General features: G+C 42.2%; 2 protein-coding genes across 2 annotated transcripts; both read right to left on the bottom strand.

The window, feature by feature from the left end:
* Positions 1-6,092: 6,092 nt before the first annotated feature.
* NCBP2 (nuclear cap binding protein subunit 2) lies at positions 6,093-14,037 on the bottom strand. Its single transcript, XM_082767076.1, has 4 exons — positions 13,827-14,037; positions 13,450-13,631; positions 12,542-12,680; positions 6,093-11,904 (listed from the first exon to the last, which is right to left on the bottom strand). The coding sequence occupies exons 1-4, from the start codon at positions 13,905-13,907 to the stop codon at positions 11,833-11,835; spliced, it is 474 nt and encodes a 157-aa protein (XP_082623202.1). The 5' UTR covers positions 13,908-14,037; the 3' UTR covers positions 6,093-11,832.
* A 2,474-nt stretch (positions 14,038-16,511) lies between these two features.
* Positions 16,512-19,262, bottom strand: PIGZ (phosphatidylinositol glycan anchor biosynthesis class Z). The gene is made up of 2 exons (XM_082767687.1): positions 19,134-19,262; positions 16,512-18,621 (listed from the first exon to the last, which is right to left on the bottom strand). Exons 1-2 carry the CDS (start codon positions 19,249-19,251, stop codon positions 17,060-17,062), a joined length of 1,680 nt encoding a protein of 559 aa, XP_082623813.1. The 5' UTR covers positions 19,252-19,262; the 3' UTR covers positions 16,512-17,059.
* Between the last annotated feature and the right edge of the window lie 5,935 nt (positions 19,263-25,197).

Genomic DNA, 25,197 nt, shown 5'->3' with positions numbered 1-25,197 from the left:
AGAGAATTAAACTTGTTCTTAATGATTTAGACACAACAGCCTCAAGATCTCTGGTAGAAATTAAAACTGTGCTTGCAGTTCAGCCCATTCTGAACATTGCTTTGCTGACATATGGCCTCAGCATGCTTCCTGTCACTTTGAATTTTTCTAAGGACAGATGTGGCCCAGTGAAGCAGGTTGCCTCTGTGCTCCCCACTGCACTCCTAACAGCTGCATTACAGCTGCATGCACAGTCTTTTACAATAAGAGGAGAGGAAAGTGTTGCTCTGGAGAGTGGGGTTGCATCCCCAGGAAATAGGAAAATATATTCTGAGATAGTAAAATATTTCAAATTATATAAAAATTTTCCTTCAAATCTATTTTAAACAAAGCACTTCAGCTTCTTGCCATACATGAAAGCATTTTAATTTCTGCATTTAACAGAAGGCCTAAGATGCTTAACTCCAGACCTCCTCAAAGAAAGCATGAATCATGTTGCTTTAATACAAAAATCAACTCCCAGTTTCCTGAGTTCATGAGGAAAAATAAAATATTCATTTTTCTCTTTAATACATTGATAAAATAAACCATAAGAATAACAATAAAGACTGCAAGGAAGAAAAAGAAGATTCATTCAGGAGGAATGGCTGTCATCCTGCAGATCCCTATGTTGCTATGACATGGATCAGACCACAGAACACAGCTCAACATCACAGTGATCTTGTGTCCAGAAGTGATAGAGCTCAGAGAATCAGCGTTCCTACCACAGCCAATCCATAATCTAATTAACCTGCTAGAACAATCAAGAAATGCTAGAAAATTTTAAAAATGACAAACAAAATTGAAAGGCAAACATTGTGATGCAACACTGGCATCTTTGTTAACATATAAATTGCACTTTGTTAACATATAATTGCACTTATGAACATGGCCCCTTCTCCACCATTGCAAATGCTAAACACTCTCAGATTATGAGACCATAAATACAGCAGTAGATGCAAATAGCCTGTTCGTCAATGATATTACCATGCCCCTGTTTAGTGTATAAATATAATAACTTCACGTATATGAAGTTTAAGAAATTCAAGTGTTCAAAGGATGCATTAGGAATGTTCTAATGGCCAGGTTTATAGTACCTTCAAATCCAGAATCTGAGATTCTCTCCTCTTAAAAAAAAATATAAAAAAAAATCACTCACAAACAACAGCTGATGTTCTGTTCAGCCACTTTCTAGAATGCATAGTGATGCCACCAAGGTCAGTGAAGTCACCCTTCATCCATTCTGGGGTAAGCAAAAGGAGAAGCAGGTTCTCCTTGGGGTACGTTCAGCTAAGGAGTTCAGGCCTACCAAAATCAACAGCAACTCCATTCAAAAACGAAGTTGTGAATACTGGAAAAAACACTGCATGTTTTTTTTATCTTATTTTCACATAGCTTCTGATAATTTTTCAGTGTTTTAATGTCACCAGAAATTGATTTTGAAAGGTATAATTTTATATTGACTTGTAGAAAACTATTCTTACATTTTTCTCCTACAAATGGAAATGCTGTTCATGACCCAAAGGCTTTCTGTAAGGTTCATAAATAGCACTTTTCCTTTTCAAATGGAATTAGAATTCCTAATGACACAGATGATTTATACTTTCCCTTTTTTAATATGTATCTTTGAATCATATCTGAAAAGCAATGATACAGCCTTCATAGAAGTGGAATACATATTCCTCCATTTAAAAGGAAATCTGAATGGAGAATGCTTCAATTCTAGCTTTTGTCACCGATATTTCATTGTGGTTTCAGTCTCTCATCTCTCTATTTATGTTATACTGTCACAGTCAACAGTTGTGGCAACACACTCAGCAATAAAAATGTTTAGATACAATGAAGAATAAATGTATATATATATATTGTTCTTAGCACAAACTGAATTTGTACGACACTTTAAAATTAGAATATCCATTGCACCTAAGAACTTAAAAAACATTGTTTTTGATAAAAGCCCTATACTTGACTTCTTGGTTTAGACCTCTGTGCATTTTGCTTTTTTGTTTGTTTTGTTGTTTTTTAAGTGTACTAAAATATTTAGTCAAAATTATTAAGAACTAAAGTATCAAGAACTGAAAGATTGCAGTACCCTCACATTAACTTCAACCCAAACTAAAATCTGCATGGCTGTATCAGTATACCCATAGAATATACTAATTTTTCCTAGACTTAAAAGCTGTTAAAAAAACCTCTTCCTGAACAGACCAGGTGCCAGCCATAGCCATTAAAAAGGAAAAGCACTGTGCCTTCTGTGGTGTGCACTGCTCGTGGAGCACTGTCATCTACAAACTACTTGGCTCAATCAGGAAGGCGATTCACAGAGAAACAGAACCACTCACTCACGTACATCAAAGTGATTTTGTTTTCTAACAGGGAATGAACTAATCTTAAACAATTCAGTCCCAGACGAGTTTTAGTTCAATTAAATATGTGTAGGGAAAAATGCATGATCAAACAGAATCAGCATTGCATCCAGAGACTGCTGAGGGATGCCATGTATTTATTCAGACAACAGGGCCTCTTTTAATCTTTCATTAACTTTGCCTTGGTGACCATTTTATGTCTAGAGTCTGAGATATTGGATTAGCACAAAACAGCTGGAATCTCCCTCACTTTTCACATCCTGCCAGCCTCCTGCATTCTTTTGAAGCAAGGCCTTTCTCTGCCAGCCTCTGTACATTGACTAATACTTGTTGGCCCTCACAGCCCTGGATTCTGAGAATACTGTCCTGCAACTGATTTTGGACACTTACCCTGATGGATGTTGAATCTCTCCTACCAAAAAGATGTGATTACTTTTTGTGAAGTTGTTTTGCTCAGTGTCTCTGACTCACTTTGAGAAATAGCTCAGGAGTCAATACTGCTCCCACACACTCTTGACAGAGTTCCCCTGGCATGTTAGCTGCAGCCATTTCTTATAAAACTATTTAAGGCTGAAAGAACTACTTGAACATCTGGTTTACTTTCTCACTCTCCAGTATCTGTAGCCCAAAGACGCATTCCCTTAAGTGCTACTAAGCACTCACCTTGGGCTGTTCATAGCATGCCTTACCCTGGCTGTGTCAAGTAAGAGCATCACCAAAGCCGTTCAAAAGGAGAAATGAAAGACGCAATTAATTTACATGGAGTACCTTTGGCATTATGCTTACCCAAAATATTCTTAGGTTTCTCACAGACATTCATTTGGTCATAAATTTAAAGAAAAGAGATCACTCATCTGCCTGCAGTAATTTTAAAATAATCCATGTTAATGTTTATTTAGTCCGTATTATCCCTCTAACATTGCTCTTGATTCTTGAAAAAGACTATCTCGTGGAAGACATGCTAGACCAAAAGAGGTCAGGGCAAGTACACACACCAGTTAATGCATGTACATGCTAATGCATGTACTTTCTTAATCTATTTATTCATCTTTTAGGATATTCACCATACATCAACAGGCAGAGGTGGCCCATGCAATAAAACTCTCTGTTTTTGTCAGTATGTGACTCTGCAGTCACATACATATGAACATACAAAGCAACTGCTTCTATCCCAAAAAGATTTTAGGACATTAGTCAAACTTACAGAGGTTTAAATGAGTTTGTAGGAGAGCAAAATTTGCCTGTGTGGCAAATTTGCAGCTCCAGATGTCCAAGCATGAGCACAAATGAAAGCACACAAACATCTGCACACAGGTAAACCGATTTCCAGAAAAGGATCCAAGAAAGGAACTGGTTAGATAATAATTGTGTGACAAAGAGGCTGTGCTCAATGAGTTCTAGGTCCAGATAAGGGCCATCTTACATATACACAAGAAAAAATTATGGACATAAAGATAAGATATATCTTAAACAGCTTTCCTGTTATTAATAGCTGCACAAGTTCTAAAACATGACTGAAGTCTGTCCGATACTTACCAAAGGAAAAGCTATCAAGGACAGGTAGGTGATACACATCCTGTTCCCAGATCAACAATAGAACTCCTGCTGCCTTCAGGAAGCCAGAAACTGAACCATGATCACTAGAACACCTAAGGCAGAAGCAAACTAAAGCAAACTAAAAAGCATTTTTAGAAGCATGCTAAAAAAATAAATAAATACATAAATAAATTGACATATTTCTATGCCCCCATTGCATGTGTTGACAGACAGAACAAGCAGGGAACATTTTCCTAAAAAAGGAAACGTTGTTTTATCCATCTGTTCCTCCTAGCTCTTTAGTGTACAGCTCTCAGGCTTTGGTAACAAGCAGAACAGCCTTATGATGCTTTAGGTTTATTTATATTCATGAGAATAGTTTTCTATTGCAGTTTGGAGTTACGCTGACCTCATTCAATACTCTCAGATAAAATCCATGAATATTCCTGAGAATCCAGTACTTTTATCAACAAGGAGAGCCATGCTGATTACTTAGATATTAAACACAAAAGATCATACAAACTAAACCCACCATTCTTTTCCGAGATCACTCTGTAATCACGAAGAGGAGTCTTTTCACTTTTTAATATTTATGTTGGTAAAGTGTCGCCCTCCCAACCAGACATGCAGAACCCTTCTTCAGTTCTACAGTGCTCACTGGTATGAGGCATACTACACCTCAGCAATAAGGCACTTTTACCTCTGTTACTTTGGGGTATTTTAGAAGATCACTAAATCAGTCACCAGTCTCTCTTGTTTTGGAGAGAGTCCCAACATGAAAAAGAATTTATTCAAGAGAAGATATTGCATTAGCTGTATGCTGAAATGATGTGCTTTCAGAACACGTCGTTCCAGAACAACCACTCAACTTAGCTGACTGCCAAGGACTCAGAGCATCTTGGAGCGAGACACAGCTTCTCATGACATCTTGTGGCAGCACGACAAGCTGACAGGGTTTTTGGTTTGTTTTCATAAAAAGCAATTTAAAATGTTGCAAAACAGTGGTATTACAGAAAATCAAACACACAACAAAAACCACCAATTTATAATTAAATTAAGGTGAACAGAGTGGCAAAATTCACTTATTTGAGAAAAATTTCCCATACAGAAAGCATAACAACACGAAGCACAAAAAAATAGGATTGTTATTTTAAACTAATAAAAGAAAGTCAGAAAACTGACACGAGTTCATGCAATTCAAGCTACATGTGGGTGACAGATCTAAAGACAAGTATGTCTTTCTAACCCCTAATACATTCTTACCTATTATAAGTACAATATCAGTATCTCCTTCTTAAATTGTTGGCTTGCAATGTCCAGAAACTTAGCTACAAATGACTCCATCAGGCTAAATTATGTTGATATTTATGCTACATGTAATTGGAGAAATAACAAAATAGCATTTTTTTTCCATTTGTTTTTAAAATTGTGCTGAGGAAGAAGCATCTTTTAATCATAGCTGAAATGAATTGGGGATCCTTATCGAAAAATACTGATCCCACGGGAATCAATAAATGACCCTCCCTAAAAAAAAAAAAAATAAAAATAAAAATAAAAATAAAATAGAAAAGTCAGAGATACCTCTAACTTAAATAAAATTAAAACCAACAAAGTAACTTAAGATATAGTCTTATATCTGAAAACACGCTCATTCACAAGGCACTGAAGGCGATTTTCCTAGTCACTGACTAATGTTTAACTCACACCGTTTCTCGACTGAAGTTATTTCAGTTTCTTACTATGCAACTTGACTTCTGAAATCCTGATTCAGCCCTTCATCCAGGCTCTGAGAAAGTGGTAGATATTCCTGCAAGGGCAGAAGCAACTGGCTTTGTCTGGACTTTCTTGGAAGGGAACAGAATAAAATACAAGCAGGTTTCAGGCAAGCAACGGAGAATGAAGAGAAAGCTTCTGGGAGTCTGTCTGAGGAACATTCAACCAGAAATGCTGCTCTTTCTGAACAGTCAAGGGGATTTCAAAAGCACCTGTCTGCTCTGGTACACTCAAGGGAGTGAAACCATTAACATAGGACTAACTCGTATTTGGCTTCCACACATGAAGAACAAAATCTACATTCAGTTGTGCACTTTTAGGTTACTGATTCTGCCAAATTTAGCCACCACACAAAAGGTGAAATGAACTATGACTCTCCAAGCTGCAGAGGGAGGGATACATGTGAAAAGCCACTCCATGGTTTTTTGTTTACATTGAGTACTGTGAACTGTCAGCAGCCACTGGAAATTCAGGCTGAGGTGCTTCAGGGATGGAAGTGAAAGGAGAGCAGTGTAAATATATACTCAACTCAACCGATCCCAGCCTATATAGCAGTATGTCAGTACTATCAGATGCAGTACTATATATGCCTGCAACTACTTTGGAAGGTACTAAAATGAAGCACGTAATGCCAGTCCTGTGTGAAGAGAATTCAGTTTGCTAGAACTTTATTTCATTTTTAAGACATTTATTTTGTAAAAATAGGTTAAAAGAACTGAGCCTGCAAGCATTGCTCATCTTTCCAAATCATGTGTGAGAACTGTACTGCACATATTTCTTGGTCTCCTTACACTCATGTTACCACGTCATGAAATACATTTGTGCAGTTAGGAAAGACAGTTTTGTAGGCAGAAGATCAAGAGGTTCAACTCCTCAACCAGCATAGGCTTCTCTAACACTCTGCGTAACTCCTCTTATACCTTAGATCAAAAAAGTATGTAACATAAAGGACACTTTCCAAGAAAGATACTCTAAAGACATTAAAGTCTGCAAAGTGCTCAAAGGACTATTCTAACTCCATATAAGCAAATTTGACATTAAGACCCTGTCTGGTACCTTGACAATCTACATACATTTACCTTATGTTTAGTACAGAACTTTATTTCATAACATGCTAGAGACTGAAAAACAGATTTATGGCACACATGAATTTGCTGGAACACAGTTATAGCTAGTAAGTAGGAGGTTGTAAAACTTGGATTGGGAATCTAATAGTCAAACATCCCTTTAATATCACAGAAGTGCTTTTTGCAAAATTTTAGGAGGTTGCTAGGGGAGAAGAAAAGTCACTGAAGTTATTCCTTATAAATTCCACACTGGTTGCAGCCTTTCAGATGTACCAAACTAGAAAATGTACTACTGCATATTAAATAATTAACAAATATACACACCAAAATCCGTAGAAGTGAGTCATATCACAAACCACAGATCAGGAAGTCCTCTCTTCCTCCAGTACCAAATCCCACAGTCCTTACATGGACATCAACTGGCATAAAAACCTATTGAACGTAATTGTTGGGGAAGATACAAACCCTGCACATCTCATTCAAGGGTTATGGGTGTGGGAACGAGGTGACTGAGCTGTCTTGATTGAACCCTTCTGAACAGGTCTGTTGAACAGGGGAGTGGAATTTTGTGGCTGAAGTTAGAGAGGTAAGTAGGCATCTGCTTTCCAGGACACCACACCATGCTGGACCAATAATGTTCTACAGGAAGTAAGACCAGCTTGAAGCAATCACAACTTCTCCATTTTGTGTTGAATATAATATGGCAAAACACATTATAATAAAGTACAACTGCGTTGTTTTTTTTCAGAGAAACAGCAATGGGATACAGTCCTGATCTTTAATTGCTCCCACTCTGAAAGAAGGTTTACAGATTAAAATTAGTGGGGCTTTTTGTCCACTTTTACAACACAAAAGAAAGCAAAATCATAAGACAGTACCACACGCAGCATGCTGTGCAAAACAGCTTTCAGCAGTTGTGTGCTGTCAGAAAATAAGCACATACTAATTTTGTAGTCGCTAGAGGGAGCCATCTGGCATTTTTCTTCTGCTGCTCGTCAAATGTTCGAAATTCAAAATTCATGGTTCTGCTACGGGAAAGATTTGTGTCAGATCCAAACATACCAATTAGTAAATGCTGCAAAGAAGAGTTCGGATACGCAATTCTCCCTCTGTCTCCCAGTCTTTAGCTAGAAGCTAAAATAATTTTGGAGAACATTATCTCACTTAGGTAAAGTGTATCTTTGTCTTTGAAAGTAGGGTGGGAAGCAGGGTGGCAGAAAGATCATCTTCATAAACTGTGGAACGCATATACAAGAACAAGTTTCTCCTTCTTTCAGGATGAGGTTTAAGAAGGAGTTCAGCAAACTGTCTTCTTCCTGTAACCGTGTTCAACTTACAGGGACGCAACACATCCTCACAACCTTTGAGGTAGAAACATTGAGTGCAGGAAGTTACACACCCTTAATATACAAATGCTACAGTTATGGAATCTCCTGACCTAGATCATTCACTGAGAAATTAGAACGAAACATAATAGACTTTGCCCAATCCTTAACTATAAGGTGCTACAGAAAATAAAATGTAACTGGATGGAACGTTAAGTAGGAACTGCCAGAAGACAGACATGTAAATCAACCTTCAGTGAGTCTTCACAACAAAGAAGAGGCCAAAGACATCCCTATCTTAATTTTTAACAATCCCCTCTTTCATTAAGGTGTCTAAGCTTCCACTCCTAGTCTCAGATGCTGTATTACTTTATGGATACACTTCCATGAACATACCTAGTTATGATGAACAAGTATTTAGAAAAGCTAATATAGGTTACATTTCTGTGAAAGTGCATATCATCAGAGTGAACTATCTTCTCAAAAAAAATAAATAAATAAAATAAAAAAGGAGAGAGAGTCTGCACTTCCAAAAGAGAACCTAATCACAATGAATTTTCATGTTAGAAAACTAACCAAGCCCTGCACTGAAGTTTTACAACTTCAGTTATACAACACTAGCTTCAGCAGAGCCATGCCTGATTTGTATTGGGGAATGCAAAAATCAAACCAGGTTCAAGTGTTTTCCTCTATATTCTCTTTTGAGATAAATCTAAGACTTTAAATGGTATGTCCATGTGCTCTTAAATCCCATTGTTCAATACCTCTCCAAATAGAAAACCTCACATTAAAACTTTTTACTTCCATATTAAAAGAATCTGAAAGCCTCATACTACTAATAAAAAGCAATATAAAATCATTCTAACTCATTATAACCTTCCCCCACCATCTCATTAGAAACAGGTCAGGAATAAATCAAGTCACTTCCAGCCACCTGGCTTCCCATTGACCAGGCAAAACAAGAGAGAATCAGGATCCCCTAATGAAGACAGGCTTTAGCTTTTCTTGTAAGGACTGCAGTCAAATGTCAGAAGTTCTAAGCTCTTTCTAAATGTTATTCAGTACAACGTAGACGGATACGTAACAGAGCTGCTGCTCCAAACAGAACACACAGAGCACAGCCCCTTCAAGCATGCTGTCTAGTCACAGCGGAATAGTACTGTTACTGTACTCAGTAAGCCAGCCAGAAGTATAGAGAGGATGTTTTTATTAGACACCACCGAAATCCTGAAGGATATTGCTTGATCTAAACAAATTTGATTAAAACAAGAATTTGTCTTTTCTTATGGTATCACATACATTGGTTTCTTTCTAGAGACTTACTCATGGTTTTTCATTTGTTAAGCTCTACAGTTTTTGAGATTATTGTTACATTTTTTTTTGTTTTTGTTTTGTTGTGTTTTTGTTACAATTTTTGAGATTATTGTTACAATAATAACAGATGTGAACTTTTTTTTTTTTTTTTTTTTTAAGACTTACCTCACATTGCTTGTCACCACATCGAACATTGACATTAAACACAGCACCACCTAAAACTGAACAGGTGCATATCAGCCCTTGCCTACTGGTATGCTTTATTCTATTAAGCTCATATATCTCAAAAGCAGATCCTCTCAGGAAGGTAACATTGCTCGTTTGCATTCTGTGGTGCTTGGTGAATCACTGCAGAGTAAGGTTCATTTTCTTTTTTTTTTTTTTTTTCTTTTTTTAATTTATTTTTCATATACATTTCAATACTATTAACTCATTTCTGTTCTGTAACCCAAAAAATACCAGAATGAAGAGCATTAAGCAAACATCTTCACTTAAGAACAGAACAAGACTTAAAAACCCAGTCAAAGGGAAGGAATATTCCCTCTCCATCTTAAAAGATAGTAGAACGATGGTTGTGGGCAAGAGTCTGGATATAGCTCATTTCTTTCACTGACTCCATTTTAAGAAATAACAATCCACTTTAGTGTTGCAGCTTTATTTGAAAGTGACTTAAGAGTTTTGTTAACACCAATTTTTATACAAAATTGATACAGTGAAAAACAAACTTCAGAGGTTTCCTAGGGCAGATTACAGGCTGTAAACTCATCATCAAATGCAATATATAGAAAAAAAAAATAAAAAAAATCTGTTCAGTTGTTCAGTCACGTTTACAGACCTGCATCGAGTAATTCTGAAAATCTGGTTTTACTCTTTGCCATCTAGTTTTACTACTGCACAAAAAGCGCCCACCCAAAGCTTCACTTATTAAGAAAGGAGTCTTACTACCATTCTACCTCACTGCATTTCCAATTTATAGTCACAGTTTTGACAAACTGTAAAATAGAAATACATTAATATTTCCAACAATATGTTAAATTAGTAACGGTCAAATTTTACATACCTGATATTTTAAAGGAGTTTAAGAAGCTATGGACAACAAGACACTCGGACAAAACGTTATGTATTACAGTTTCCAAAGAACTCAGAAGTCCATTAACAACAAAACAAAAAAATCCCAAACTCTGTAACAGTTTCTTTCTAACCCTACCATTTCAGCAGTTCAATTTCACACCTGCTGGGATCTAATTTTTTTTCTATGTCTACAGTACAATATCCCATCACATGTACTGGCAGTATTAGTAAGATCCAGAAAATTAAAAAAAAATATAAAAAAATTTAGAGTCCTGCAATTCTTTTACCAGTCTTACCACATGCTTGGAATAATGTAAGGCTCCTCACAAAATTAATCATTTTTTGTTTGTTTGTTTAACTTTTATTCTTACCTTTATCTGCAATTGGCTTTCTCAAATAGAAAATCTATTTTGAGGACAAACTTTCTCATTATACATACAGTTCCCCAAACACCCCATTTTGACCAGGGCAGGGAGAGAGCAGGGATGGGGTAATCTGTAAAAGCTTGGTTCCATGTCACCCTTGTAGTCACAGGAAAGATACTGTTCCTCAAATAGTAGGCTGTAGAGAGCTACCAGACAAGAGCAAAATAGTACTACTCCAACTACGAAAATAACTGGTAGTGTAATTCTTGCACTTGCTATTCCCTGTATCCCATGAAGCAAAACGGTTCTGAATCATGCCATGTCACGCAATCACATTATTCTTTGTAGAAGACTGAAAGGATCTGTTTTCTCCTACCTGTTAGGCTTGCTTCTCACTTTATGATTATTGGGCTCAATCTGAATTGCTTTGTTGTGGCCCTTCAAGTATATGTGCTAACTCCACAAAGGAGCAGCATCAGTGTAAAAGGCTACTAATCAGTAACTCCAGAAAATCTGCAACTTTAAGTATTTCCTGGAAATTGGAACTTCACTTCCTGTTCATGTTCTGCCTTTTCCTCTCATCTCTGAAACACACATAAATCCTCCTTTATGACCCCTCTCCACCCTGTGATACTAATGTAAACAAAATCCAGTGATAGAATAATCAAGTTTTTGCCAGGGAAAAAGAAAAGCACCATACTGTTAAACCTTTGTTTCTTCTGAAAGAGTTACAGCAACTTCCAAAGACCAAAGTCTCATGCATAATATTGCTCAAAACTTTGCTCCCAGGTCCTTTGTATTAATGTACTCTGCAATGTTTTGAATCCTGGTATTAAAATGGAAGAGATACTGAACATTCCATGCGATTACAGGAACACTGAATATACCTGTGAAATTCTATTTATGTTAAAGCTGTGTGCAACAGACCTACTTTGTGCCTCGTGACATTTACAATGCAGATTTAGTTCTACTGCGAGGCTGATGAGTCATTTACTGTTCATTGGCATTGAACAGTTTTGCCATAGCCACCTCTTCCAGCATCATAGTCTTGTCGATATTCATCTCGGACCTTACAAAGGAGAACAAAAAAAAAAAAAAAAAAGTCTGTGAAAGATATAAAGAAAAATATTTTCTCAAAAACTATTGCACCATAAGACTATCTATTTCTCAAGAACTATTACACCATCAGACTACACAGTCAAACTAGAGACCACTGTATCTAAGTGTCCACAAGAAGTTGACAAGACAAAAGAGAATGCAAAGTGTGTCATGAAGAAGCCCACAATACCACATACACAAATTTCCTTTTTAAAGGAATTGGGCATTATTAATCAAGACAGCCAAAGTGAAGGTGGCTAGTCTCATTTTTTCATCAATAAAAGCATCTGCTACCTGCTCAACTGTAGGTAAGCTAAGTGCCATCCTTTGTGTTCTTGACAGTCTCACATTTTCTGAGCTTCATTACCCGGGACAGCCAACAAGTTTCTAAAAGTACTTTCAGTGAAATAAATACATGAAAAACGTTACATGTTCTTAGTGGATATCATCACCACAGACAAAATGTCTTCAGAATTAATGCATATTACTATCTTTAACAACAAGCCTGAAGTTGCTGTTTCTTAAGTCGTTCTGAGTGCGTTAATTCAAATAGCAATTATTCGGCAAAGTCACCAGTCCTTTAAAAACTGGACTGTACAACAACCTACCTGGCCCCCCGATCTTCCACGACCATACTGTCTACCCTCCTTAAAACCTGCATCCCAGTCTGTCCTTATGATCCTGTCATCAAGTCTGGTTCCATTAATGTACCGCATTGCATTTTCAGCATCTCCTCTTGCATAGTATCTTATAAATAAGTTAAAGGAAAAAAAAACAGGCTTCTAATAATTTCTGCATGTGGAAGGAAAAAATATATCCCATGAGCTGCAAAACCAAGTATTTGTTTGAATCAGGTTCCTGCTCAGATATTTTTAAAGGTGCCTGCCATTACGAAGCTACAGGGGCTAAGAAAACTAACATTAAATCAGAGTAACGTGCAGGAATGTACATGTCAGAAGTACATACATTGGGTCAAGTTGTGGAGCCACACTCTCCCTCAGAAGCACCAAGGTATGTTACCAAACAAAGAAAGAGAAGCCCCACATGTGTTCCTGTCACATCCAACTGCCATCACCTCAGCATAACAGAGTGATCCTCAGCAACACTTTGGGCCAAAGCCAATGCATCAATCATGCAATGCACCAACAAAAACCCTCAGACACGTACTTACGCTTACAGGAACCCACCTTCCCTTGGGCACCAAGGGCAGGTTCGTCCTTCAGAGCTGGACTGGCTGCAGGAGCCCGGGCTGAAGCACCAGGCTGAAAGCGGCCTAAGGGCCCTTGCCTTCCACCCACTATGCTGCCCAGAATCATAGACAGGGTTGGAAAGAACCTCAGAGCCCATCTAACTCCAATACCCTGCCATGGACAGGGATACCACCCACTAGATCAGGCTGGCAAGGCCCCATCCAGCCTGGCCTCGAGCACCTCCAGGGATGGGGCACCCACATGAGGGCGCCTCAATCACTTTGTGCTCAGCAGCTCCCCCACAGGGCCCCCCAGCACAAGGATACTCCACGAAGCAGAACCCGCAAGCGGTTTTCTTCACTTTGTCCAGCCCCATGATGATCTTCTTGATGTCGCCACTCTTGCCAAACAGCTCATGGATCTGTTCTTCGGTGGTGTAGAAGGACAGGTTCCCCACGTACAGTGTGCAGCTCTTCCGCAGCAGCCGCTCCTGGTCATAACGGGTTCCCTGCAGGACGGTCGCCAAGTCAGCCCATCTCCTAGGTACGGCCGCCAGGTCGGCCCATCTCCCGACCACCCCCGTCACTCCGCCTCCAGGTCAACCCGTAAGCCAGCCACCCAACCGCCAGGTCACGCCGCCACGCCGTCGCCCGGCCGCCAGGTGACCCCGCGCCCCGGCCCCGCTCCCGCTCCTGCCGCCCACCCGGAAGTGCTGGTCGCGGTACTGGCTGAGGTCCACGTAGGAGTCACTACGCAAGATGCTGAGGCTGCCCCCCGAGCACATGCTGCCAGCGGCGGGGCGCGTCGCGGCTCTCGCGAGACCCGCGCCCGCCGGGGCGGGGACGGAGGCGAGGGGGCGGAGACTCTCGCGAGAGCGCTTAGTGCCGGGGCGGGCGCGGCGGGAGGATGGTGTTGCGGCGGCTGCTGCTGGCGTTGCTGAGCGACCCGCGGCTCGTGCAGAAGCTCTCCGAGGCGCCGCCCATCCGCGCCGCTGCCCGCCTCACCGCTAGCGCTCTCAGCCGCGGCCAGCTGGGCGCCCGCCGCGCCGCGCGGGAGCTGGGCCCCGGCCTCGCCCGCCTGAGGGATGCCTTCCTGCGGCCGCCCGGCGGATGGCCAGGGGCGCCCGGCAGCGGGAGGGGCCGCGGCGGCCGGCCCGGGGCCGAGCCCTGAGCGGCGGCACGAGGAGGAGGTGGAGGTGAAGGTGGAGGAGGAGGAGGAGGAGGAGGAGGAGGGCCGCCGGCGGGACAGAGGAGGAGTTGGAGGAGGAGGAGGAGGAGGAGGAGGAGGAGGAGGAGAGGACCGCCACTGCCGGACAGGAGGAGCGTGACGAGGCGAAGCTGCTGCCATGGACTTACTTCAGCGCCGGCCCGCACTCTCCGCAGGACACGACAACACGCAGAGGACGGACTCAGCGTTAAACATCAACCAAGATACTGTCAGCATTGCCACTTTAAGTGCTTGATTAAGAAACTTGAAATAAAACCACATTTCGCACCGGAATTCCGTTAATAATTCCTGTCTGTACAACAGTAATGTTCTACATTTGTATGGCAACTTCAATACAAAAAGCTCCGAGAGTGCTTGATGATGAGGATGGTGGTGATGGATAGGATAATGCCCTGCTTTACAGGTGGGTGCAGGAGTTTGGTAGCTTTCCGAAAGGCACACCTTAAGACAATGGTAGCAAAAAGGGTTTAGGGGAAAAAAAAAAAAAGCCAAATACTGCTCTCCTAACTATAAATAAAGAAAAAAAAATTATTCATCTTACATAACACACAGGGCTGCTTTACTGTCATCGTTGTTTCTAACACTGTCCATGAGACTAAAATTGCCATCCCACACTGTGTTTTACTATGCACAGCTGCCTAGATGCTTAGTTAACTTGGGAGGGAGGTTTCCAGTCTTGCTCCAGGTGAAAGAACCTTGCAAACCAGATGAGATGCACGGTTTCCTGCACTGCTGGTAAAATTAAACTTCCTGCCAACAAAGACTTAGGTGTGCAAGGATGGAAAACCTGTATCTGTAGTATAAGTGATAAAAGTAGCAGGTGAGACAAAAGCAGTGTAATGTCATTCTGAATTAGTGTTTGTAGCCCAGAGTCTCTTCCTGGCTCCATCTCAGGTTACCTGTGTAGCAGTGGAAGTGTCAGGTTATGGAATTGGTGCTTCATCAACTCTGAACAGTTTCAAGATCTACCCTGCTTATACAGCCAGAGATTGTAAATTTCAAAATAATTTTCAACTTTTAAAGAAAGCTGTTTAAAAACACCTCAAAACAGTAAATGGGATGTGGAATACAAGCTGTGGCACAATACTGTTGTCCCAGTATAAAAGAGCAAAGAGGAAATGAACTTGGAAAATACAGCTGGTAAGTGTCATGATGCTTTTGTAACTTCTTCACTACTGGATGAGACATCAGTACAAACACACATGCAACCCCTCCCCCTACCTCACCAAAAAACACACACCTTCACTATGCAGGCCCGTCAGTAATGAGGGATAAAGGATATTACAGTGAACACGTAGGGGAGGCTTTTAACACAATATGCTTTATGAGAGAGATGTTCCTTAAAAATCTAGACTGAATATTTAATTTGGAAGATCCTGATTTAATTTGGCAAATCCTTCATGTGGATTTTTCTTAGCCTCCCTTTAGACTCTGGTATCAACCATTCTTGTCTCTGTTGAAAAACTGGAAAATAAGGTCTTATGTAAAGTTATATGGATGAAGAACTGCAAAAAGCTTTACTGCCATTATAAGCAGAAAGAATTAGTGTCAGATTCAGTTCATAGAGAGAGGTGTTACAAATGTACTGAACTAGTACCTCCCTCCAAGTCAGGATGTTTCTGCATTTGAAGTTCTAAATGTTCTGAAATAAAATGTTTAGTCATGCTACAGTATCCTACTTTAAAATGAAACTGGTCTCAACTAGGGCACCAGGGCTGTGATCCATCATTCCAATTAAGCTGGGAGCTGATCCTGAAAGGTGAGGGGGCATAGGGAATGTGACTCCTCCCTGGTAACCTGCACGCACTCCTGCAACAGAACTGGTGCCCCTCTAACCTTGCCATCAACCAGTTCAGAGATCTGTCTGGTCAAATGCATAAAAGGAATTGGGCCCCTCCAAGGTGCCAGTTTTCTGTCTGCACAGCTCCTTGAATCAAGCATTGCCGGGCACAGAGCCACCTGAGAGCAATGAAAGCTGTGACACTCACCTGGAATGCAAAAAGGACTTGCCCCATTTCAGGAGCTAAGCAGCAGATAGGCTTAGTCACATCAACCAGTGACCTCACATTGCTGTATGTAATATTTGTGCAGAATTTCTACAGGAATGAAACTGGCAAAAACAATGCTTGGATTTTAGGATTTAGCATAAGTGCCTATGCTGAAGTATCTTCCGAGTTCTAAATCAGATTCTGTTAGATCAATACTAGGGATTTTTCAAGACAGAACCACCTAAGAGCATCTCAGACAATAATATCATGATGCTAATGCCTATATTGTGACTGCAGTCTGGTCTAATGAGTGAGGAGGTTCTGTCTAGTCCAGTAACCTCTCTCCGGCAGCAGCAGTGTTAATGTCTGTTATCAGTAACACAGTCCACAAGCCCTCTATCCAAGTCTGTAAGAACTTTTAAAGTATATCTCATGTGAAAAGAGCTAAGCTTGAATCACAGTTTTTGTGGACTCTAAGTTCACCCTCTCTCATCAGGAAAATTACACAAGTTCTTAAGAAACACCACAGGGACTGAATGACTCGCATCTAGCAAGAGCTGGCTATCCTGAGGAGTGTACGAGCATGAAGAAAGGGAATGAAGAGAATCAGGGAGCTCATGGGCACTGCCCATACTGAGCATGGGACTGTGACAAGGGGGGTCTGACAGCACATTTGTGCAGAGTCAAAGTGTAGTGAAAAACTATCACATTGTTCTAACATCTAAGGGCTCTGATGATCTCTGCCTAGCTGAAGGATGTATAGTCCTAGCTGACTTCTCCAATTTTCACTGAAGAGGAAGGATATTTGTGGTGGGTCTTCCATTGATAAGTGTGGAAAGATCAAAGTCTCGTTCTTGAGCAAGACACCACACTTTGTAATTGTGGCTCTGACTGTTCCAGGGATTATAACAAAAAAATGGCAGTCATTGCAGGTAAAATTCTTTGCTTGCTGCCCTAATGTTTGGCAGAGGGTTTCTTCTTCAGATCCAGCCATATCGATTACTTCTATATTTGTGTCCCTTTTTTTGATATTAAGCAGAGACCTCGGAGGCATGTAGGTGTGAGCAAAGAGTAGAGTATAGTGTCTTGTATGGTTTGAGGACCCTGGAGAATGCATGAGATGTTCCAGGTGAAACAAACATGGTATCAGTCCCCCCTGGTGTAGCCACCCAAACACCAAAGCCCCAAGGACATTGAAAATAATAATGACAGATTTCCACTTCATAGCTCTGTTCTGTGATGTGTTGAACAGGACTAATGGCAAGATGAGAGGAATGAGAAAACGAGGTTCTTGGTGACTGAACAGGGAGAGGAATGCCAAAGGAACAAAATAAAACAGCAGTAATTTTGGATTGCCCTCGGAATGCACAAATACCCTAGGTGACCCACGGTAGTATGATTTGACCCGCATTAATTGATAGATGTATTTCTTTAGCATTTTAAAACCGGCACCAATGGCCAGAATATGTAAGATCCCAAAAAGCATTATTCCATTGACTGTAAAATGCGTAACTCGTGGGTGACTTCCATGCTGCGCAAGATTATGAGGATTGAGATTATAGCTGAGAAAATTTAAAGGAGTTACTACAATTTTGTGGTTCAATTGAGCTATTACATCAAATAGGCTGCTCTTTTTAATGCTGTAAAAGTTGTCTAAGCCCACAGAGGTAAAATATAAGGTGTCAGCTGTTATGAAAACAATGGCAGTAAAACATGCACAGGTGATTAGCTTCAATAAGGGGTTTATGATAGTTTTAATGCTCTTTTGGGAGTCAACATTTAAACCTGCCCAGTAAAGCAGGGGCATTAGTGCAAATGCCAAAAAGGTTGGCCTATTGAAAAACCCAGCAGTTGTTACAATACCTATGAGAGGGCTGCTTGTAGGCTTTACTGAGCTGCTGTCAGATTTGTTGGAGGAAACCAATACCAAGAGAAGAGCAAAGAGAAGTCCTTCAAGCGTGTTGGTAAATGTTCTTGTGTAAAATACCAGAGTGACATACGATCCAGCCAGAAGTACCAGCGCTTTCCATGGATCTGCTTCCCAGGAAGGAGCTAATTGATACACGCTATAGTCAAGTACAAAAGAAAAGATTGTAAAGAGAAGACGAGGTGATACAAGAAGGGTGTAGCTGTTGATGCAACTTGAACATATGTCCAACTGCTGCAAAGACTTGACCACCCAGTAGGTAACTCCAGAAGTCATTAGTGGGAAAACAACTGTTCTGCAAGGAGAGCTGGAATGGAACTCCCAAGGGTAATAGACCTGTAGGTTTAAAATATCTCCTACAAAGGAAGAAAGAACAAAAAAACAAACATACATATTACATTTTATTCAGTAATTCGGCAATAGGGATACAGCTTAGTGTAAAAGGCATCACGATGCAGTGCAGTCCCTAAATCTTTGGGACTAATGTCAACCATGATTTTTTTAGGATCACACCATTAATTTTAACCAAGTTTCGGAGACAGAACCACATCTCTTAGGGCAGCACGGCTCTGGCCAGCGCTTACTTGGCAGCAGCTGCCACAAAAAACAGACCACCAGGGGCGGCCGCCGGGCTCCCCGCTGCCTGCAGGGGCGGCGTAGCAGAGAGCACCCGAAGCAGGGCCGGCAGCTCCCCGCCTCACCTGCCGCCTTTGTGTCCCCCGGCCCGGGACCACGCCCGGGACCACCACCGCCCACGAGCGGCGGCGGTGGCAGCGGGGCCCCCTCACGTCCCGAAGCCCCGCGGCTGCCCCGCCCCATCCCCCCCCTTCCCCCGGAGCCGCCGCCCTCCCCCCCCGGGTCGCCTTACCTGCCATGACTTCGGGTGACTGGAAGAACTCGTCGGGATGCAAGTAGCCGGCCTGTGGCAATAGGCACCAGCCCGCCCGCAGCGCCGCCAGCACCGCCCACAGCCGCCACGCCGCCATCTCGGGACCGGCCCGGCTTGACGGCGGCTCCGCCGCGCCACCAGGGGGCACTCGCCCTCTGCATAGTCATGGCGGAGCGACCGGGCGCGCAGGTGCGGGCCGCTGAGGGGGGACCACAGAATGGGAGTTGCTGGGGGAGAGCAGCCAAAGGTAGTCGGCTCCTCCAGGTGGATGGAATCTATGAGAAACACTCTGTAGTCAAGAGATTAGTCTCAGGCGAGGATCTCAGTGAAGTAGTAATTTATTCGCGATTGCAATGGCGGGCGCCCCACAAGCAGGAGAGCACACCTACTAGTCACACAATACAGTTTATATACTTTATTTCTCGATGACGAGGCTCTCCTCTGTTTCCCTATTGACTGGGTAATCCAGGTTCACAACCTATCCGATGCTTCACAGACAATACATGTCCTTCAGTTGCCAGCCTGTTACTTTTCAAATTTATTTTGACTTTTTTACTGTTTGAAGTGGTAATGTTTCTTTACTTATCTGACTTGACACCGTGATTTTTGCCTAATTGTTCAAAGGAGTCTGGTTGTCTGCAAGCTTTCTTGTCACTGCAAGCATATCTCAATACCATGTTCCTTACCTCTAAACAATGTAACCCTGTGCTGATTAAGGAGACATTGAGAAGGCAAGGACAATTTCAAGATAAGGACTATATATCTCGAAATAGGACATTGGAATTCATGATAAGGAGACAGCAAGTAGAAGAATCAACAAAAGCCAGTTCTTGCGGTTAGGAAACGGGCCAACTCAGCAGAATCCTGATCAAAGGTGGAAAGTACACTGTGAGGAAGACTCGGGGTCTTCCTCCCAAAGACCACTGCCCACATCCCGAAGACCCCTGCCTGCCATTCTTGGGAGGCTTTGCGCAGGCGCAAGGCGCCAAAGAGCTAATTACCATGAGAAGCGAGGGAAGGCAGGGATAGATGATTAATATGTATAGGCGCTTATAGAATATTAATAGCTTGATTGTTCAAGACTGCTCTCCGCTTTGGATATGCACGATAGGCAGAGAGATCCCCCGTGCATCCAGCACTGCAATAAAGAATATACCACTTAAGGAAATTTCGGCTTCAATCTTTGAATCAGTGCAAAAACATTTTTATTCCCACAATTCCCCCCTTTTCTTCTTTATAAATTGTTGATTTTTGCAAAACATTTCTCTAGGTGCAATTTGGTCTATATCTTCCTCTTCTTCACTTTCTTTGCTTTCCATCTCCTCTAATACCACCTTATCTAAGTAAGGTGGTGGCTCCGTGGTCATTTGTTTCAGTAGTGCAGTTTCGATTAACCACTGTACTAGTTCTCTTACACAGGGGATAATGCAACAACCAGTGGCTGACAAAACTCCTGCTACTACGATCAAGGATGTAAATATGAACACTACCATCCCTTTCCATTTACCAAACCAAGATTCCAACCATCCAGTGATGGAAGTGTTTGTTCCTAGGTTTTCTGCCAATTCACTGGGAAGGGTGGTAAGCCCTTGCAATGTTCTAGTTCCTGTGCCATTTGGGGCAGTATTGTTGGGTATAAAAGTGCAAAAATGGTTGCTCAGTATCACACACACACCCCTCCTTTCTCCACGAGCATCATACCTAATGCTATTCTGTTTTCCCAAGCCATTTTGCTGGTGGCATCTAATTGTTCAGTGATTCCTCTTATTGCATCCCTTGTATAATTTATGAATCTCTGTGGATTATAGTAAATATAATGTCGTGGTTCCGCTCGAGTGGGCAGCTGAGCTCCACCACAGCCGCTCTCTCACTCCCTCTCTTCAAAGAGGAATGGGGAGAAAATATGATGAAAAGGACTCAATGGTTGAGATAAGGACGAGAAGATCACACAGTAATTATTGTAACGGGCAAAACAAACTCGGCATAGGGAGATAGTAAGATTTATTGCTTATTACTAACTGTTGGGAATTGGCATACAGGACGTGGACATGTGCCCGTGGAACAATTGTTCAATCTGAGCTTGCCTTAAGCAACTGGGGTAGGCCTTAGAAAATCTCATGGCCTGCTGTAGCTGAGCAAACCAAGCTACCAGAGTAACTGTGAGAAGCTCCCACAGCAATGACTCCCACATCGCCCAATTAAGGAACTCAGAAAAATACTGTTACCAGCAGCTGGCTTCAAGGACAAGGTTTACCTGACTGCTAATCACAAGGGGTTCTTTTCTTGCAGGTGGGGTTGTTTTCTTGTAACTGTTTGTCTGAGTGCTTTTGACCAATAATCTTGTGTGAAACACTGTCCGCCCCTGTTAAGTTCACTATAAAAGTTAGGCTATTCGGGCAATAAAATGAAGCTTGCTGATCACTCATATTGAGTGTCCCTGTCTTCCTTCCGTTGACAACAAATGTCCTCGCAACACTAACAAGCTAGAGAAGTGAGAAACAAAGGAAAGAAACCAAAAGCACCTTCCCCCCCATCCACCCTCTTCCACCTCCTACCCCCGAGCAGCACAGGAGAATGGGGGAATGGGGGTTATGGTCAGTCTACAGTGCTTCTTCTCTGCTGCTCTTTCTCGGTCACTCTCGTCCCCTGTGCTGTGGGGTCCCACGCATGGGATACAGTCCTTGATGAACTGATCCTGCGTGGGCTTCCCACAGGCAGCAGCTCTTCCAGAACTGCTCCAGATATGGGTCCATACCACAGGGTCCATCCCCCAGGAGAAAACTGCTCCAACCTGGCTCCCTCACGGGCAGCAGCTCCTGCCAGGTCACCTGCTCCTGCGTGGTCTCCTCTCCACGGGCTACAGGTCCTGCCTGGAATCTGCTCTGGCAGGGGTTTCCACAGCCTCCATCAGTGCAGGACTCCGTCGGTGCAGGACTCCGTCGGTCCGTGGTCTCCTCCACAGGCTGCAGTGTGGAACCCTGCTCCACCGTGGTACTCCATGGGCTGCAGGGGGACATCCTGCTTCACCATGGTCCTCACCACAGGCCGCAGGGGACTTCTGCTCCGGCGCCTGGAGCACCTCTCCCCCTCCTTCTGCACTGACCTTGGCACCTGCAAGAATGTTCCTCACTCCTCTCACTCTCCCAGCTGCTGTGTGGTGCAGCATTTTTTTCCGTGTCTTAAATATGCTCTCACAGAGGCGCAAAACAACATCGCTTATTGGCTCGGCTCTGGTCAGCAGTGGGGCCCTTACCAAACATGGGGCAGCTTCTAGATCCTTCTCACAGAAACCACCCCTATGGCCCCCTGCTACCAAAACCTTGCCACGTAAACCCACTACAATATAATTACTCCAATCCCCATTCTTATTGATTGTTACCTACCAGAACAGTGACTCAAACCCTGAAACAATTTGATTCCTGGCTTTCTGTTCATCAGGAACTCCTCTAGGCACCCCAATAGAATCTATGATACTCCTAAGCTTCTTTCACTTCTTCTGGGTATTTCTGAGAGAGGGAGTTAGGAGAATACAATAACTCACTAACCTTTTACTGACTCCACAATCAGTAAGATTGTAAAGTAGGTAGGTTTATTCAGCACTGGGCAGCATGGGTGGTAGTCCCGCCAAAGTCGTGTGCAGCTGACACGGCAACTTGCTTTGGTTTTATGTAGTAAAGAGTTACATATGCATGAAGTTTCACAATATGCCTATACATATTCATAACCGGTCCCCGCTTTGTATTAAGATTAGTTCCAAGGAGTCATTTCCATAAACTCCTCCCATCTGCACTTGCGCAGTGTATTCTGGTGGTGGTCGTCGGGGGTCATGGGGATGAAGATTGATGACTCTTCCTCATCACTGCTAGTTGACCTCTTGTCTTTGTGCAGACTCAGTTGCTCCTTGGTTCTTGTCCATCCGCAGGACCAGTTTCTACCAGTTTCTTAAGATAGGCTCACACTCTTAATTAGGAGACTGACCTTGGTAAAGGGGCCCAAGGCTTCTTGCTTTAGTTAATTTGCACAGTGCACCATAGTTAGCAAAGACACCAAGTAGCATCCTAGTTTAATGCCGTCAGCGCTCTATCTCTACTTGATAAGATTCTCCTAACTCCCTCTCTTACTGAAAGCCATGTATTGTCTGTGAAGCACTGGATAGATTGTGAAACTGGATTACCCAGTCAATGGGGAAACAGGAGGGTCCCGGTCATCAAGGAAAAAAAAAATATATATATATACTGTGTTATGGAACTAGTAGGTGCACTCCTGCTTGTGGGACACCCACCATTGCAATTGAGAATAAAAATGCTGCTTCACAGAGATCCTTGCTTGAACCTATGTTATTGGCTACAGTGTTTCTCACAAGGTGTTAGTGTTTTAAGTTTTCCCAGCTAGGGCAGTTATGATAGTTGTAAGTATTTTTCAGGGGTTGCCTGTCCGGATTCCATTAAAACAACATAGTACCTGCTGCACCACCTGAAATGCATGGAGATTAATATAACTGCTAACAAGCCTTTTCTTTCTGGCTTCTTTCAAGACTATCACAATTGTTTCCACTCCTTTCAGCAAGTAGATTGCCAAAACAAACAGGAACCTATAGATCTGGAAGACATCCATTCCTCTAGATATATCCATATTCTAAGCACATAATGCCACCATCTAATTTTCTTAAGTGTACTCCAGCAGCATAAGACAACAATTCAGCACTTGATTCCTTCTTAAAGCTTAACAAACAAGCCACCCAAAGACACCAACAGACCTTAAGCTGGACCAGTCCCCTCTAAACAAATAAATAAATAAATGCTTAACGAAGAAAATAAGTCTGATGGAGCTTGCTTCTATAAATAGAAGGCTGATGAGCACCACCCAAAATGCTGCATCCAATAGTTGTGTCATGGTGATGGAAGCTCACCTGCTTGACTGACTGCTGAAATGAAAGGGAAGGCTGGTAACAGAGGCTGTAATCAGAGGCTAATTTTCAGATTAAAAACAGCCACTGTCGCTGCATTGTAGAAAACCAGATGTGGTTATCTAATGGTGGAGTGTGTTTTTGATTGTATTGTAATTTTGAACACACAACAAAACTAAATATATATATATATTAAAAACAACAAACAAACAAAAAACAACACGTGGGGAGAGCAGCTGTGGCATGGTGGCGAGTCCCTGGGAAAGCCATCGTCTGGCAGAAGAAAGCCCGGGGAGACTTTTCAGAGGTAAGAAGCCTTCAAACATATGGGGACCCATAACTCATGCACCGAGCGTGCAAGACAAATGTCCGTGGCACAAAGATTGAGGATGACTTCTCAGAGGTAAGCAGGTTTCCCTTTGTTTCCCTGTCCTCTCAGGAGCCCTCCTTACACTCTTTGTGCACTCTTGAGGCCCGCAACTTTCATTTTTTTCCTCTACTTAGCATTCCTAGTCCCTGCTATGGGGAATAATTGCCTCACGTGACCTGAAAATTAAACTGATATTCACATTTTAAAAAAAGGTACAGTGCTGAAGAAGCTTCCAGGGCGGAGTGTAGCTGCACTACAGAAAAGATCCTGAGGCCTCAAGCCTTAGATGTTGATTGCACTAGGAAACCGGGCATGCTGACTCTGAGAGGAACAGCAGTACGGAGTGCAGAGCAGAGCAGAGGCGCTGTGGCTAAGCTCTGTGATGAGATGGGAACTTAGTTGTTCTTGTGCATAACTGAGACTGATTTCCAGTGGAATAACAATGCTATTAACAGGGTGTTCTCAGACGCCGAAAGCAAAGATACACTTGCCTTGGACAGACCCTGAAATGGGGCAGAAGCAACGATAGGGATGGACAGTTCTACCTCAGGGCCACCGAATGTATTTGGGCAAGTTCCAGAAGAAATTTTTGAGCAATTCCAGCTTCCAGAAAAGGTGTTCGTGTTCCTCTTGCAATATGCAATGAGAGAGGACCAAGCATACCCGGACCTTCCCGATAAAAACAAAAACAAACAAACAAACAAAAAAGTTGTTTGTTTTTTTTTTTTTAAAAAAAGGCAACACAGAGGCAAACCTCTGCCCTAAAT

This window comes from Aythya marila (assembly GCF_965140915.1).
Source record: "Aythya marila genome assembly, chromosome: 9".
NCBI lineage: Eukaryota > Metazoa > Chordata > Aves > Anseriformes > Anatidae > Aythya > Aythya marila.
This window is presented reverse-complemented; position numbering and strand designations above follow the sequence as displayed.

Bases quoted from the DNA above. Each gene is read 5' to 3' on its own strand.
- NCBP2 (XM_082767076.1), bottom strand. From the start codon at position 13,907: ATGTGCTCGGGGGGCAGCCTCAGCATCTTGCGTAGTGACTCCTACGTG. The intron at 13,632-13,826 runs GTGGGCGGCAGG...ACCGTCCTGCAG, and splicing joins ACCGCGACCAGCACTTCCGG to GGAACCCGTTATGACCAGGA. The intron at 12,681-13,449 runs GTATCCTTGTGC...CTTATTTATAAG, and splicing joins TGCGGGTTCTGCTTCGTGGA to ATACTATGCAAGAGGAGATG.
- PIGZ (XM_082767687.1), bottom strand. From the start codon at position 19,251: ATGGCGGCGTGGCGGCTGTGGGCGGTGCTGGCGGCGCTGCGGGCGGGC. The intron at 18,622-19,133 runs GTAAGGCGACCC...CTTCCTTTGTAG, and splicing joins GTCACCCGAAGTCATGGCAG to GAGATATTTTAAACCTACAG.